This window comes from Phoca vitulina, unplaced genomic scaffold, assembly GCF_004348235.1.
Source record: "Phoca vitulina isolate PV1807 unplaced genomic scaffold, GSC_HSeal_1.0 scaffold73, whole genome shotgun sequence".
Taxonomy (NCBI): domain Eukaryota; kingdom Metazoa; phylum Chordata; class Mammalia; order Carnivora; family Phocidae; genus Phoca; species Phoca vitulina.
The window spans coordinates 2,669,224-2,684,728 of NW_022589776.1; the positions used below are offsets into that span (position 1 = coordinate 2,669,224).

Sequence of the window (15,505 nt, forward strand, 5' to 3'; positions counted from 1 at the left end):
TACTTTTGCAAATTTTTTCTAAATCTGAAATTATTTCAAAATGAAAGGTTTTTAAAAATTAAAACAGCCATTTATTTTATTCACAATTTCCTAAGTCAGGAATTTCAGAAGGATTCAGCTGTGTGGTCTATCTCTGATCCACATCGTAGCAACTGGGGCACCTGAGGGTGGAGGATTCACTTTCAGGATGACTTCATTCACGTATCTGGCACCTGGGTGACCCCTGGCCTGTGTTACTTATGGATGGCATCTTGTCCTGAAGGGCATTTCCTTTCTGTTTGGCTTCTTAGAGCATGGGGTCTAAGTATAACTGTACTTACATGGTGGCTGGCCTTCCAGAGGGAGCACTATAGGAGATGGGGCATGGAAACTTGTACTCTTAAGGGTTGGGCCCAGAATATGGGCATAACTTCACTTCTACCATATTCTATTGGTCAAAGCAGAAGCCTAGTCTGCCCAGATTCAAGAGGAGAGGACAAAGATCCTACCTCTCAATGGGAGAAGTGTCAAAGAAATATGACCATCCTTAATTCATCACAGATAGCTAACCAAAGTCTCATTGCAGTAGAGGTGGGATTAGTGAAAAAGCTATGGAGTTGTTTTTTGTTTTGTTTTTGTTTTTTGTTTGTTTTGTCTGACAGACATCAGTTCTAGACCTGGCTTTCCCATTTACTAACAGAGTGATGTCTCTGGGCCTCAGTTTCCTCATCTCTAAAATGGTGGCAGTGACACATATGCCATGAAGTTATTGAGAGAATTAAGTGAAAAATATAAAGGGACGCCTGGGTGGCTTAGTTAAGCACCCGACTCTTTTTTTTTTTTTTTTTCCATTTTTTAAACTTTATTATTTATTTATTTGAGGGAAAGAGAGAGCATGAGTGGGAAGAGGGGCAGAGGGAGAGGAAGAGAGAATCCTCAAGCATATTCCACGCTGAGCACGGAGCCTGACAAGGGTCTCAGTGCCAGGACTCTGAGATCATGACCTGAGCTGAAATCAAGAGCCAGTCACTCAACCGACTGAGCCACCCAGGTGCCCCAAGCATCGGACTTTTGATTTTGGCTCAGGATTGTGAGATCGAGCCCTCCTCAGGCTCCGCACTGGGTGTGGAGCCTGCTTGAGATTCCCTCTCCCCTCTCCCTCTGCTTCTGCCCCTCCCCCCTCAAAAAAAAGAATATGATAAGCAATAAATATGCAAACCTAATAATATATGCTAGCATTTATTGAATACTTACCAAGTGCTCAATTCCTTTGATATGCTTTTTATATGCTATTTCATTTAATCATTACCCCTTCCTGGGATGGTAGATGCCATGTTGGTCGGGTCAGAAAGGGCAGCACACATTCCCTCTAGCTTTAGCTATGTTTGTCTATGGGCCTGCTCCATTTACCTTGGCCAGTTCTGGTTTGATCATTTCTCACTGCCTTGTTGTTAGGATTTCCATTTCCACATACTATTTATTTCCCTTTTGTTTTGATCCCTAAGGACCCAGGCGCTGATGCGCACTTGGCACTGTTTGGCACTTCCTCTTCAGCGTTTGCTCTCGGCGCTGTCAGCGTAGCTCCTGACAGCTTCTCACACAATCTGTCAGCCCCCTCGGAGCCCACAATTGCCTGCTCATCAGAGCCAAATGTTCAGTGTCTTTGTTTCAGTGAGTGCTCTGCTGTCAGCCTTTCTTCATGCAGGATTGTGGGTGCTCGATTGTTGGCCTACCCGGGAACACAGCGATCTGCACTTTGGAGCAATTATTTAATTTGGGGCAATTACTTGTAGGTGTTCTTCAAAGTGAAGATTTTGCCAGGCTATGATTGAATTTTGAAACGGCAGCTTCCCAATCAGTTAAGGAGCCACTTCTTCATGCACACAAGACTGATCTCAGTCTGTTGTCACTGGCGGAAGGTGGTGACCCTTTCTTGCCACAGCGTGCTGGGTTTGTATGGCCTCACATCCTGCAAGCAGTCAGCTGCGTTTTGTGAGTGTTTTTGATATGGGGCAAATAATAAGATTTGGTTTGGGTAGAAGTCACCTATTTGTTATCTTTCTACCCTCTGCATTCAAAATTTACTTTAAATGGAAGGAATCACTTTAATCCTTTAGGAATTAGAGGACACATTAAATAACCCCAACTAAGGGATTTATTCATTCATTCACTTCTTCATTGGGCTATCTTCTCTAACTTGGTGGTTAAGAGAATGACTTCTAGAATTGCACTGCATAGTTTAAAATCCACTTAGTAGCTGTGTCACCTTGGGAAATTTACTTTGACTAAGTCTTAATTTGGATGGAATTAAAATGGAATTTAGGATTGTGGGATTAAATAAGGGCATATTTTCATTGTGATTACAGCTCTTGGCACATAGGAAGTATTCAGTGGATGTTGGCTCTTATTTATTATCTTGCACTTGGAGTTAGACCTTGTACCATTAATAATAAGTAGCCATAACAATATATTGTTATTTTTATTCTTAATAGTTCTCCAAATGTTTTACTCTTTGAGTCCTATTAGGAACGCTTGTTTACCCCTCAGTACCCAACAAATTGCTACAGATTACATATTCCTGAAAAGGGGAGGCATCCTGAAAATGACACCTTTTTCTTTTTAAAATATATTTCAACAGGGGAACCTGGGTGGCACAGTTGGTTAAGCATCTGATTCTTGGTTTCAGCTCAGGTCATGATCTTAGGGTCATGGGATCGAGCCCCGTGTTGGGCTCCACACAGTGCGGAGTCTGCTTAAGAATCTCTCCCTCCCCCTCTGCCCCTACGGCCTCGCTCACGCGGGCTCTCTCTCTCAAATAAATAAATCTTTAAAAAATGTATTTCAGTAGGGGCGCCTGGGTGGCTCAGTTGGTTAAAGAGACTGCCTTCGGCTCAGGTCATGATCCTGGAGTCCCGCATCGGGCTCCCTGCTCAGCGGGGAGTCTGCTTCTCCCTCTCCTGCTCCCCCCTCTTGTGCTCTCTCTCTCTCAAATAAATAAATAAAGTCTTTAAAAAAAATGTATTTCAATAAATATATTTCAATTCAGTTAGTCAAAGGTTAGATCATGTAAGAATGGATGGACAATAAAGTAACAATAGAGGATTTAGTTCATGGTAACTTGGAAGAGTGAAGTGTTGTTCCCTAATAATTCACTTCATTGTTGGCTAGAAGGCTGAGGACCGAAGCTGACATTGACATTGTCATCTTAAAACCAACCTGTGTGTGGTGCTGCACTTTTAAACTGACCAAATGTTGGCCTGTGGAAGGTTTCCATAATTTAATGATACCTCTAATTATATTTCCAAATGAGAATAAGTCTTATTTCAAAGAAAATATCCAACTAAGGTTGCCTTCTTTACTCTCCTCTTAAGAAATCAGGATACATTTTCTAGTGAAATAAAGAACTTGGTAAAATAGCAAGTTTTTCCTGATTTCCAACAACTTAGAGGTCTGAAGTATCTTGTTTGCATAGTCTGGCAACACTTTCCTATTTCAGTTTAAGGCTTGTGAAGTCTTTTCTTTATTTTCATGGATAATGTCCAGAGCTTCAGTAAGCAGATGCAGTAATACCTTATTACTCTGAAATGGTTTAAAGAGGTTACATATATAAATTGCTTCTGGTAACTGAAAGCTATCTCTTTAGCTTCCCAAACTAAAAATTATCTACTTTTTATTTATTACACATGCTGTACTTCCTCCTTAAGCACAATATTTTGAACATGATGGAAACATTAACACTGCAGAATTATCATTATGAGCTAATGTAAACTACAGAAGGATTATTGGCCCCACTAAATGGGCCCAGACAACTATGTGTTTTATAGTTTTTAGGAAAGTGTTATCTTCTATTGCTGTCAGATCTAATATTTTAATTCTGACAACTATCTCTATAGGCTGTCTCTAATCCCATCTACCACACACTTTGTCTTTTACTTTGCTACTTTTGATATCTATAAACTATAAAATCATATCACCAAAGTAATTTGAAGTGCATATGGAATTAAAATTTGAATAAATTTTTGTGGTGTTAGAGCTATTTTGGTTATTTAGAGGTCTTTAATTTTTTTTTTTAATTTTTAAATTCTTGGTGTTTTTCATAGCTCACTTGTTCAATAGTCTGACTTTGAGATAATTGAAGAAAAGGGTTTCTTACTGTAATTTGATGATGACTCTATAAATTGGTCTAGTTGGGTCCACAGGGAAAAGAATAAATCTCATAAATTTTGGGATAGCTAGTATAGTTTAATCATTTTGTCCTCAAATAAGCACTTACTATGTATATTACACCAGTATGAGTGGTGGAAATTCCCTTAAACTAGACATTAAAGGCTTGGAGGATCCTAGCCTTCTACTAAATACGTATATGACCTTAGGCTAGTCAAGTTCACATTCTGAAAAATGGGAATCACAATAGATGTTGTTATGAGAACCAGTGAGATTTCACTATTCCTGTGAAAGCAAAGAGATTGAGAATATAGCAGAGTTGGTTGAACATGGAGTGGAGTTTCCAACACGCACCCTGAAGGGATTTAGGAGGGAGAAGTGGGGTGGAAGACTGACTTAGGAGAAAGGACCAGAGCATAATAAGGATTAGAGAATTGGAGACTAGAGGAGCTTACATTTTAAGCAGTGACTAGAAAAACAAGATCCAGAGACATTGTGGACTTAGTCATAATGGCAGGTTGATAAACATCCAGGTTGTAACAATTCACCATTGCCAAGCAGCTGTGACGTGGGGTGGAGGGGCATCAGGCAGGGCAGCAGGTTTAGACTGCAGGTTTGGGCAGCAGTGGGCAGTGGGCAGCAGCTAGTGGATGAGGAAAGCAAATTTTGGGGGCACCTGCCTCGCTCAGTCAGTGGAACTTGCCACTCTTGATCTCAGGGTTGTAGGTTCAAGCCCCACATTGAGTGTAGAGATTACTTAAAAATGAAATCTTCAAAAAAAAAAAAAAGGAAAGAAAATTTTGTTTAATTGTAACCCAAGTTTTTTGATCTACAATAATCTTTTTTTTTTCTAATTGGTAAATTGTGATCAAAACCAGTCCAGACTCATTGCGTGGTGTGGTGATGAACTGTGTTGATTTGGTTTTGTCTCTTGGCCTTGTTATACTTCCTGCTGCTTTTGGTTTCTTAAAGAATTAATTGAGTAAACCCCAAACCTCCAACCAAATATATTGTGTTTATCATTCATGCCTTCTACCATTAGATCATATTTTAGGTAGTTGACTGTGAAAGATCAGCAAATTTTAATAGGAATTCACTCTGAGTACCTAGTCTTAATCCTCACTTCTGATTTTGGAGACAGGAAAAAGATGGTTTATTAGAAGTTTTTTACATAATACAACTCCGTATCCAAAAGGCAAGGCAGATAGACTGTATTTGTGACTGAGATGGAGAGGGCACATATATAGACCCTGGACATATGGGAGATGTCAACTCATACTTGAAAGATCTTTCTTCTCATGTATGATGACTTGCGTGGCAAGGAAACAGCATATTTCATGGCAACTTTGTTTCTGATTCTGTCATCTTAAGCATTTAAGATTTCCTATATTTTGAATTTAACATTTCAACAGCTCTTCAGATTCACTGGGCTGAACTCAGAGCTCAAAATTCAGTTCCACTATATCTTCTTAACAAGCTATTTGTTTATTCCTAAAGAGATACCGCTTTGGTTTTCAGAGAGAAAAAAAAGGAAAAGGAAGTCTGGCACACAGCCCCTAATTATACCTCTAGTTGTACAAATACTACTTGAAAGCAAAAGAACAGTAGTGGAAATCCAGTGTGATGCTTACAACTCCCCTCACACAATCTATCCCAGTTATTAGCAACACTGTTTTGTTTTGTTTTGTCTATTGCTGGCCATTTAACCAAGATGTACATACTGGGACTTGGGAATTTCAATTAATAATTTTAGACTTCTGCATCACTGCCATCTTGATCAAAAAACTTGACTTTCACAAGCCTTAGACCCATGAAGATAATTCAGAAATTGAAGGAAGAATAGTTTATTGAATAATTTATTGAAGGATTGAGGGGAAATAATTTATTGTAAAAACAACAATTTTATGTGAACATTAAGTAGCATCAAAAATTTGCAGTAAGCCTCTCAGAGAAGGAAAATACCTTTCAAAAAAAAAAAAATCTCATGATTTAATTATTACCATATGTGAAGATGAAAGCAACCAGGGATTTTATTAAAGATGTATGGGGAAATTGGGGCGCCTGGGTGGCTCAGTTGGTTAAGCGACTGCCTTCGGCTCAGGTCATGATCTGGAGTCCCGGGATCGAGTCCCACATCGGGCTCCCTGCTCGGCAGGGAGTCCGCTTCTCCCTCTGACCCTCCTCCCTCTCATGCTCTCTGTCTCTCATTCTCTCTCTCGCAAATAAATAAAATCTTAAAAAAAAAAAAAAGATGTATGGGGAAATACTTAATAAAATAATGATAGATGTGGCAGTATTGATTTGGATCCTTTTTCTATTTCAGGGTTTGAATATAATCTTTCATGTAGCCTTGGCTCTCCTAAAGGTAAGTCTGTTTTTATCTTTAAATTGGGCATAATTCAGATTAGCCTTTGACTCATTCTAGATTCTTGAACACAAAGACTTCGGTGAGGAACTCTGATTCTCCTCCCATCCTTTGTTGTTTTTGTTTATTTAGAGTTTGCTTCTTTACTTTTCTTATAATCTATTTAATTTTGCTATCACAGTGCTCCTTCCAGGAACATATAAAGTTGTTTTCATTCATACGAGTTGGGTGATGTAAGAGAAAAAGTTAAAACCTGTTTTCTGTCAAAACGATGCCAGCCTTTTTCTTAAAATACTTCTTACCACAATAACATCCCTAGAGGTACCTAAACATAGAATTGAATTATTAGAAAGCTTTTATAATATACTGACTAAAAAAGAAACTGCTACATTTCAATTTGCACTTCTTTGAGAGCTAGAAATTTACAAGACACTTTAGAATTCAATTACAATTACCTTGTTGAATTTTATATCAACATATCAATGGAGCTTTAACAGTGTGGTAATAGCAAGACATTTGCTGCAAAGTTGGTGAAAGTAACCCAATCAGTCAGTTTTTGTCCTTCAGTAAGAGAGGACATTGTTACTGAAGGTGATAATTGCCTATATTTATTAAAAAAATGCAGGCTCACCCTTACCCAGTAAAACATAGTTGTTAAAATTGCAGACTCTGGGCTCAGACAGATTTGGTTCTAATTTCAGCTCTGGTGTGTGACCTTGGCAAATTAGTCTAAGTGCTCAGACCCTGAGTTTTGAGATAATAATAGAAACTAATTTATGGGATTGTTGTAAGAGTTCAATACGATGATACATAAAAAGTACTTAACATAGTGTCTAGAAAATGTTATTGCCTAATAAATGTTAGCTATCATTATTGTGACTACTGTTGTATTCACAAGGTAACTCACTTTCTAGATTCCCCATCATTCTTCCAAATTTCCCAAAAGATAATGACTTGATGTCTTCAGAGTGCCGCTTGGTATTTTAGGAGAGCTTCCGTACGTAAATACCTTGATCCCAAACCAAGACATGACATACTGTGGGTCCTATGTACATCAAGAAGTGGGGTGTACTCCTCACCTCTTATTCTGTTAAACATTTGTTTTTTGTGAAGTTCATAAATTGTACTTTAAATTGTAACATTAAATCATTTGGAGTTTAGATATGAACAATTCTTATACCAAAGTTATTTTGGAAATTAGGAAGATATTTAAAATATTTTCAGTAAAATAGTAAAAACATGTGCATGTATCTTTTAGCGAAGTCATGGATCTCTACCTCTAATTCTTTTTTCGTTAGGACAAATTAAAACCAAAAACTTTCTAAGATGCTTTTCAGTAGAGGGCTGGGATAAGACTTTTAGAATGCCTAAGCAGTGACAGTATTATGTAATTCAGACTAAAAACAATATTTAGTCATAAAGTAAGTGTAATGAGGAAGTCCAACAAAGTTATGATTTTTCCTATCCTGTCTAATTTGCTTTTAAGCCTCAGACATTATCCTCCCCAAAATGCCCTTCCTCATTTTTTTGGTGACTTTTCTTTACTGGTGCTCTCAGTACACACTTAGTCTGTCTTTTGGGGGTATCCCAGGATTTCCTGTCTGGATATTGGGACTATACTCTGTGTCAGCTTAATACTGTATCCATCTGGTAAATTATCTTCCTGATTGACAGATTTTTTTGGTTTGATTGCATTATTTTCATTTATTTTTATTCATGTTAACCCAGATATGGCCTGTGCAGAGGACATTCTCTGGCCACTGGGCAGAAAGGCTTTTGAATCTTCTCCGGAAATACATGGATGCTCATCTAGTATCTTGCAGAATTTGCCTAGCTAGAGAAGATTAAAAGGAGAGCTTTCTCACTACTTTTGGGATATTTATATCCCTTCCTTGTATGAATCCTGGAGCTGACCCCACTAGAGACAGTATATATAGGCTGAATTGAAGTGTACCAAATTGATCTGATTGCTCCCACCCGGAAAAAGAATATCCCAAAATATATGAAAGGGACTAGCATTTAGCTTCTGATCTAGTAAGCCGTATAAAAGAATGTATATTTGTTTACATAAAAATAACAAACTTAGGGATAGTTCAAAGTGCTTATGAACCCAGCATAAGTAATCCATTAGCATACATTAAATGTCCAGGTGTCACTTGTAAAAGAATTGTGAATTGTGTTAACCAGAGAAAACGATTTCATTCTCTCCTGCAGTTGATAATTGAGGGAGCCAAGGCCCCAGGTTGCCTCAAGTCTTTTGTTTTACTAATGGCAAAGCTGGATTTATTATATTTTTAAGCAGCATAAATATAAGTAAAGGTCTCTGTTGCTCAGTATGATTTAAAGACACCTACTTTCTGAATGGGAGCTACTTTCTTTTGGGTTAGAAATAGTCTACCAAAGAACTAGAAAGCTATTGAGCTAAATGAATTGTTCATTATAGTAGGTGGCACCATCAAATCATCTAGGATATTGGCAGTGTCCATTCATTCCCCCAATCTAATTCATTTGTTATATGAAATATTTAATAGTCACTGCATATAGTACATTATAATAGATTAGAAATGATCAGTCAGAATTAATCTTAGCCACTTCATGTTGCCAGAGAATTTTTGATCAGAATAGGTTCTTTGCATTCAAACAATGGTTAAAAGTAAATGATGGGGTGGGGGCACCTGGGTGGGTTAGTCGTGTTCTGTCTTCAGCTCAGGTCATGATCTAGGGGTCCTAGAATCAAGCGCCTCTTCAGGCTTCCCACTCAGTGGGGAGTCTGCTTGTCTCTCCTTCTGCCCCTCCTCCTGCTTGTGCTCTCTCTGTTACTCTCTCAAATAAATAAAGAAAATCTTAAAAAAAATAAAGTAAATGACAGAATGTTTTTCTCCCCCCTCCTTCCAGCTCATTTTGTGTCTTATTATAGAGATAAAGAAAACCCACTCATAATTCCATCCCTAGAGGTAACCGTAATAAAAATTCATTATAAAATCTTCCTCCCATGCTTTAGTCTATGAATATGTAAGAATTCATTAGCTATGTACATTTATATGTACATATATATTTTTAATATGGGCTTGAGGATTATAATTAAGGAGATGGGAGATAGGAGATAAATCCAGAGGAATAGTGTATGAGGATGAACATATTATTTTCTGTCAAAAAATGCTGATGAACAAGACTCTTTTTCATTTAATGCTATGTTATGACCATCTTCTGTGTCACTACAGACACGTAGTGCTTAAACGCATGGATGCTGGAGCCAGGCTACTTGAGTTCAAATCCCATCTCCCACAGCTTATGCCGCAATCTTAGATAAATTACGATTTCCCTATCTTTAAAATGGGGATATTAGTAACACCTATCTCATAGGATTGTTAGGGTTTAATGAGTTAATATATGATTGGTGTCTGGAAATTTGTTAAGTATGAAAATGCACCCAGGTACAATTAATATACATAGAGCTGCCTTAGCTTTTTAATCACTAATGAGTATCTTATTGTGTGTACCATAATTTTACTTAACCAATTTTATATTTAATTTTTATGGACATTTGTTTCCAGACTTTTCCTGTTAAACAAACATCCTTAAATTTCCATCTTTGCATACTTATGTAATGATGTCTTTTGGATAAACTTTGAGGAATGTAATTGCTGGATCAGACTGTAATCAAATTTGAATTTTTGATGCATATTGCAAAATTGCTTTCTACTAGCAATACGAGAATGCATTTTCTCCACACTCTTGAAAAAGCAGAATTTCTAAATATGTGCTTTTATGGACAGTGAAATCAAGTTGTAAAACAAAGCAGCCTAAAAAGTAAATTATTATACTAATTTGTGTCATTGTAAACAAACAAAACTCTTCAGACAGTTTTGAAGAGTCCCATGTTCTTTCATTTGGGAACATCTAGTTGTTTTTTTTTTTTAGAGAAGCCAGTTGATCATGGCTAAATTTTAGAAGAATGATCCCTAGCTTGGATGGGCTTTTATATTATTTAAAAGTTCTGAAGCATCTCTTTGATGGTTTTGGCTTTTCAACCTCTCCACTATGGTCTTTTTCCTTACCATTCTATTGAAGCCTTTTTTTTTTTTTTTTTTTTTTTAGGGGGGGCAGGGAAGAGGAGAGGGAGAGAGAGAAAATCTTTTTTTTTTTTTTTTTAAAGATTTATTTATTCATTTGACAGAGAAAGACACAGCGAGAGAGCGAACACAAGCAGGGGGAGTGGGAAAGGGAGAAGCAGGCTTCCGCCGAGCAGGGAGCCCGATGCGGGGTTCGATCCCAGGACCCTGGGACCATGACCTGAGCCGAAGGCAGACGCTTAACGACTGAGCCACCCAGGCGCCCCGAGAGAGAAAATCTTAAACAGGCTCCACGCCCAGCACAGAGCCAGCACAAAGCTCAATCTCATGACCCCTAGATCATTACCTGAGCCAAAATCAAGAGTCAGACACCTAACCGACTGAGCCACCCAGGCGCCCCATGTTGAAGTTTTTTCGATGAAGTCACTAACAAAATCAGTGGACATATTTCCATTTTTATCTTACTTGACTTCTCAACAGTTATCCAAAGAGCATAAAGACATAACACTTCCCCTTTTCTGAAACATTCTCCCTTGGCTTCTGTCTTATTTTTATCTCCCTCTCATCTTCTCATTTTACTTTTGCTTACTTCTTTTTTTCCCCTAGTCATTAACTTGGAGTTACACAGAGCTCCAGCCTCTAGGAATTCACTTGATGCTTCTTCCTTGCTGATCTTGTTCATTCCCCTGCTTTCATCTATAAATGTTCACTCTCATCTTTATATTTAGCCCAGATCCAAATATTTGGCCATGGACTTACATGTCTGCTTGGATGTTTCAGAGGCACATCAAATCCAGAAGCCAAAGCTGAACGGATACACCCTCCCAGCCCTTTGCCTCCTCCAGTAACCTTCACCTCAGTGAAGACACTGTCTAGCTGCTCAAAGCAGGAAGCTGGAAGTTATCCTTAATGCTTTTCTTTTCTTAATTCCCAGCATCTACTGAGTCATCAAATCCTGTTGATTCCACTTCTTAAGAATTTTCAGAATCTTCCCACTTTGGTAGTTAGGCTGCCACACTCTCTAACTTGGACTGTTGCAGTGACCTCTTTCAGTAATAAGTATTGAACACCTATCAAGTGCTAGGCACTTTTCTAGGCACTGGTGATAAAGTATTGCTAAAGAAGGACCCTGCATTCTTGGAGCTTGCATTCCGATGAAGGGAAGATAGTACTTAAACAAACATAGTTGTGTTAGCACATGCTGTGGTTTATGAAGGGGAATGATGTTGATGCAGAGTGAAGGGAGCTCCCTTCTTTCAGTTGTCAATGAAAGTGATCTGAGGGATGGTATTTGAGCTGAAAATTGAATGAAAAGAAGTAGCTAGCATGCCAAAATCTGGGGAGTGAGACTTCTAGGCAGAAGAAGCAAGTATGAGGCTTTAAAGAGGATTTTTATATGCTTAAGAAAGTGAAAGAAAGTCAGTGTCTGGAGTGTGATAGGTAAGAGAAGATGATGGCTTAGATTTGGGTGTTAGTAGTGGAACTGAGAGAAATGGATGTCTGCTCTTCCTCCAGCTGCTCATGACCACTGTCCTAGCCAAGTCCCACATTGTCACCAGAGTACCCTTGTTTGTTTGTTTTTTTAAAGATTTATTTATTTATTTGAGAGGGAGAGAGTTGGGAGGGGAGAGGCAGAGGGAGAGGGAGAGAGAATCTTTAAACAGACTCCATGCTGAGCGTGGAGCCCAATGCCAGGCTCGATCCCATGACCCTGAGATCACAACCTGAACCGAAACCAAGAATCGGATGCTTAACAGACTGTGCCACCCAGGCGCCCCCCCACCCAGAGTACTCTTTTTAAAACAGATTTTATTATTCACTATTGAACAAATATTGACCAAACACCTATTCAGAGATAGACACTATTCTGTGAACTTGACTAGATCAATGAACTAGAATAACAAAAATACTTGCCTCCATCAGCCTGTGTTCTAACAGTATACAGTTAATAAACAGTAAACATAACAAATATATAAATATAGTATATGAGAAGTAATAGTGCATGGGAAAAAGGAAAAGTACAGCAGAGTAAAGGGACCTCTGGGTAGGTTTTGCAGTGTTAAATAGGGTAGTTAGGGTTAACTGGGAGTCTGTTTCTTGATTTGTCTCTCTCTCTCTTATGTTTTTCCTTTGTTTTGTTTCTTAAATTAGACGAGTGAAATCATATGGTATTTGTCTTTCTCTGATTTATTTCACTAAGCAGTATACTCTCAAGCTCCATCCATGTTGGAAATGGCAAGATTTCATTCTTCTTTATGGCTGAATAATATTCTATTATATATATATCACATTTTTTTCCTTTTTTTTTAAAGTTTTTATTTAAATTCCACTTAGTTGGGGTGCCTGGGTGGCTCAGTCGTTAAGCGTCTGCCTTTGGCTCGGGTCATGATCCCAGGGTCCTGGGATCGAGCCCTGCATTGGGCTCTCTGCTTGGCGGGAAGCCTGCTTCTCCCTCTCCCACTCCCCCGCTTGTGTTCCCTCTCTCGCTGTGTCTCTCTCTGTCAAATAAATAAATAAAATCTTTAAAAATAAATAATAAATAAATAAATAAATAAATAAATAAATTCCACTTAGTTAATATGCAGTGTAATATTAGTTTCAATACAGTAATGATTCTGCACCCATACAACACCTGGTGCTCATCATTAGTGTCTCCTTCATCCCCAACACCTGTTTCACCTATTCCCCCCCCCCCACCTCCCTCTGGTGACCATCAGTTTGCTCACTATAGGAAAGAGTCTGGTTCTTGTTTTGCCTCTCTCTCTCTCTTATTTTTTCCCCTTTACTCATTTGTTTTCTTTCTTAAATTCCACATATAAGTGAAATCATATGGTATTTGTCTTTCTCCAACTGACTTACTTCACTTAGCATAATTTCTAGCTCCATGCATGTTGTTGCAAATGGCAAGATTTCATTGTTTTTGATGGCTGAGTAATATAGTACATCTTATTTATCCATTCATCAGTTGACGGACACTTGGACTGTTTCATAATTTGGCTGTTGTATATAATTCTGCTGTAAACATCAGGGTGTGTGTATTCCTTTGAATTAGTATTTTTGTATCCTTTGGTAAATACCTAGTAGTTCAGTTGCTAATCATAAGGTAGCTCGATTTTTTTTTTTTAATTTTTTTATTGTTATGTTAATCCCCATACATTACATCAAGGTAGCTCGATTTTTAACTTTTTGAGGAACCTCCATACTGTTTTCCACAGTGGCTGCATCAGTTTGCATTCCCACCAACAGTGCAAGAGGATTCTGCTTTTTCCACATCTTCATGAACACCTATTAATTCTTGTGTTGTTGATTTTAGTCATTCTGACAGGTGTGAGGTGACATCACGTTGTAGTTTTGATTTGCATTTCCCTGATGGTAAGTGATGATGAGCATCTTTTCATGTGTTTGTTGGCCATCTTTTTGTCTTCTTTGGAGAAATGTCTGTTCATATCTTCTGTCAATTTGTTAATTGGATTATTTGTTTTTTGGATGTTGAGTTTTAGAAGTTCGTTATATATTTTGGATGCTAACCCTTTATCAGATGTGTCATTTGCAAATATCTTCTCCCATTCCATAGGTTGTCTTTTAGTTTTGTTAATTGTTTACTGTGCAGAAGCTTTTTATTTTGATGTAGTCCCAATAATCTATTTTTGCTTTTGTTTCCCTTGCCTCAGGGGACCTATCTAGAAAAAGGTTGCTCTGGCCAGTGTCAAAGAAGTTACGGCCTGTGTTCTCTTCTAGGATTTTTATGGTTTCATGTCTCACATTTAGGTGTTTCATCCATTTTGAATTTATTTTTGTGTATAGTATAAGAAAGTAGTCCAGTTTTCCCAACGCCATTTGTTAAATAGACATTCTTTTTTCCATTGGATATGCTTTCCTGCTTTGTCTAAGATTAATTGACCATGTATGTAATTGTGTGTTCATTTCTGGGTTTCTGTTCTGTTCCACTGATCTATGTGTCTATTTTTATGCCAGTACCATACTGTTTTGATTACTACAGCTTTGTAATAATACTTGAAGTCAGGGAATTTATGTCTCCAGCTTTGTTTTTCTTTTTCAAGATTGCTTTGACTATTCAGGGTCTTTTGTGGTTCCATACAAATTTTAGGGTTGTTTGTTCTAGCTCTGTGAAAAATGCTATTGGTATTTTGATAGGGATTGCATTTAATACGTAGATTGCTTGGGGTAGTATAGACACTTTAACAATATTTGTTCTTCCAATCCATGAACATGGACCATCTTTCCATTTCTTTGTGTCATCTTAAATTTCTTTCATCGGTGTTTTATAGTTTTTGGAGTAAAGGTCTTTCACCTCTTTGGTTAGGTTTATTCCTAGGTATCTTATGGTTTTAGTGCAATTGTAAATGGTATTGATTCCTTAATTTCTCTTTCTGTGACTTCATTATTGGTATATAGAAAGGCAACAGATTTTTGTATCCTGTTACTTTACTGAATTTGTTAATCAGTTCTAGCAGTATTTTGGTGGAGTCTTTTGGGTTTCCTATATATAGTATCATGTCATCTGCAAATAATGAAAGTTTTACTTCTTCCTTACTGACTTGGATGCTTTTTATTTCTTTTTGTTGTCTGATTGCTGTGGCTAGGACTTCCAGTATCACGCTAAATAAAAGTGGTGAGAGTGGACATGCTTGTCTTATTTCTGACCGTAAGTGAAAAGCTCTCAGTTTTTCCCCATTAAGGATGATGTTAGTGTGTGTTTTTTCATAGATGGCCTTTATTATGTTGAGATTTCCTCTAAAGCTACTTTCTTGAGGGTTTTTATCATTAATGGATGTTGTACTTTGTCAAATGCTTTTTCTGCAACTAATGAAATTATCATATAGTTCTTATCTTTTCTCTTATTGGTGTGATGTATAACAATTGATTTGTGAATATTTAGCCCCCCTTGCAACCCAGGAGTAAA

General features: G+C 37.7%; 1 protein-coding gene across 2 annotated transcripts in view; it reads left to right on the top strand.

Annotated features, from left to right (window-relative positions):
• RABGAP1L (RAB GTPase activating protein 1 like) overlaps positions 1 to 15,505 on the top strand; it is a 782,624-nt gene that overhangs the window by 570,418 nt on the left and 196,701 nt on the right. For both annotated transcript variants that reach the window (XM_032393375.1, XM_032393374.1), the window contains exon 18: positions 6,467 to 6,508. In XM_032393375.1, the coding sequence (XP_032249266.1) occupies positions 6,467 to 6,508 (42 nt within the window). The remainder of the gene's footprint in view (positions 1 to 6,466; positions 6,509 to 15,505) is intronic.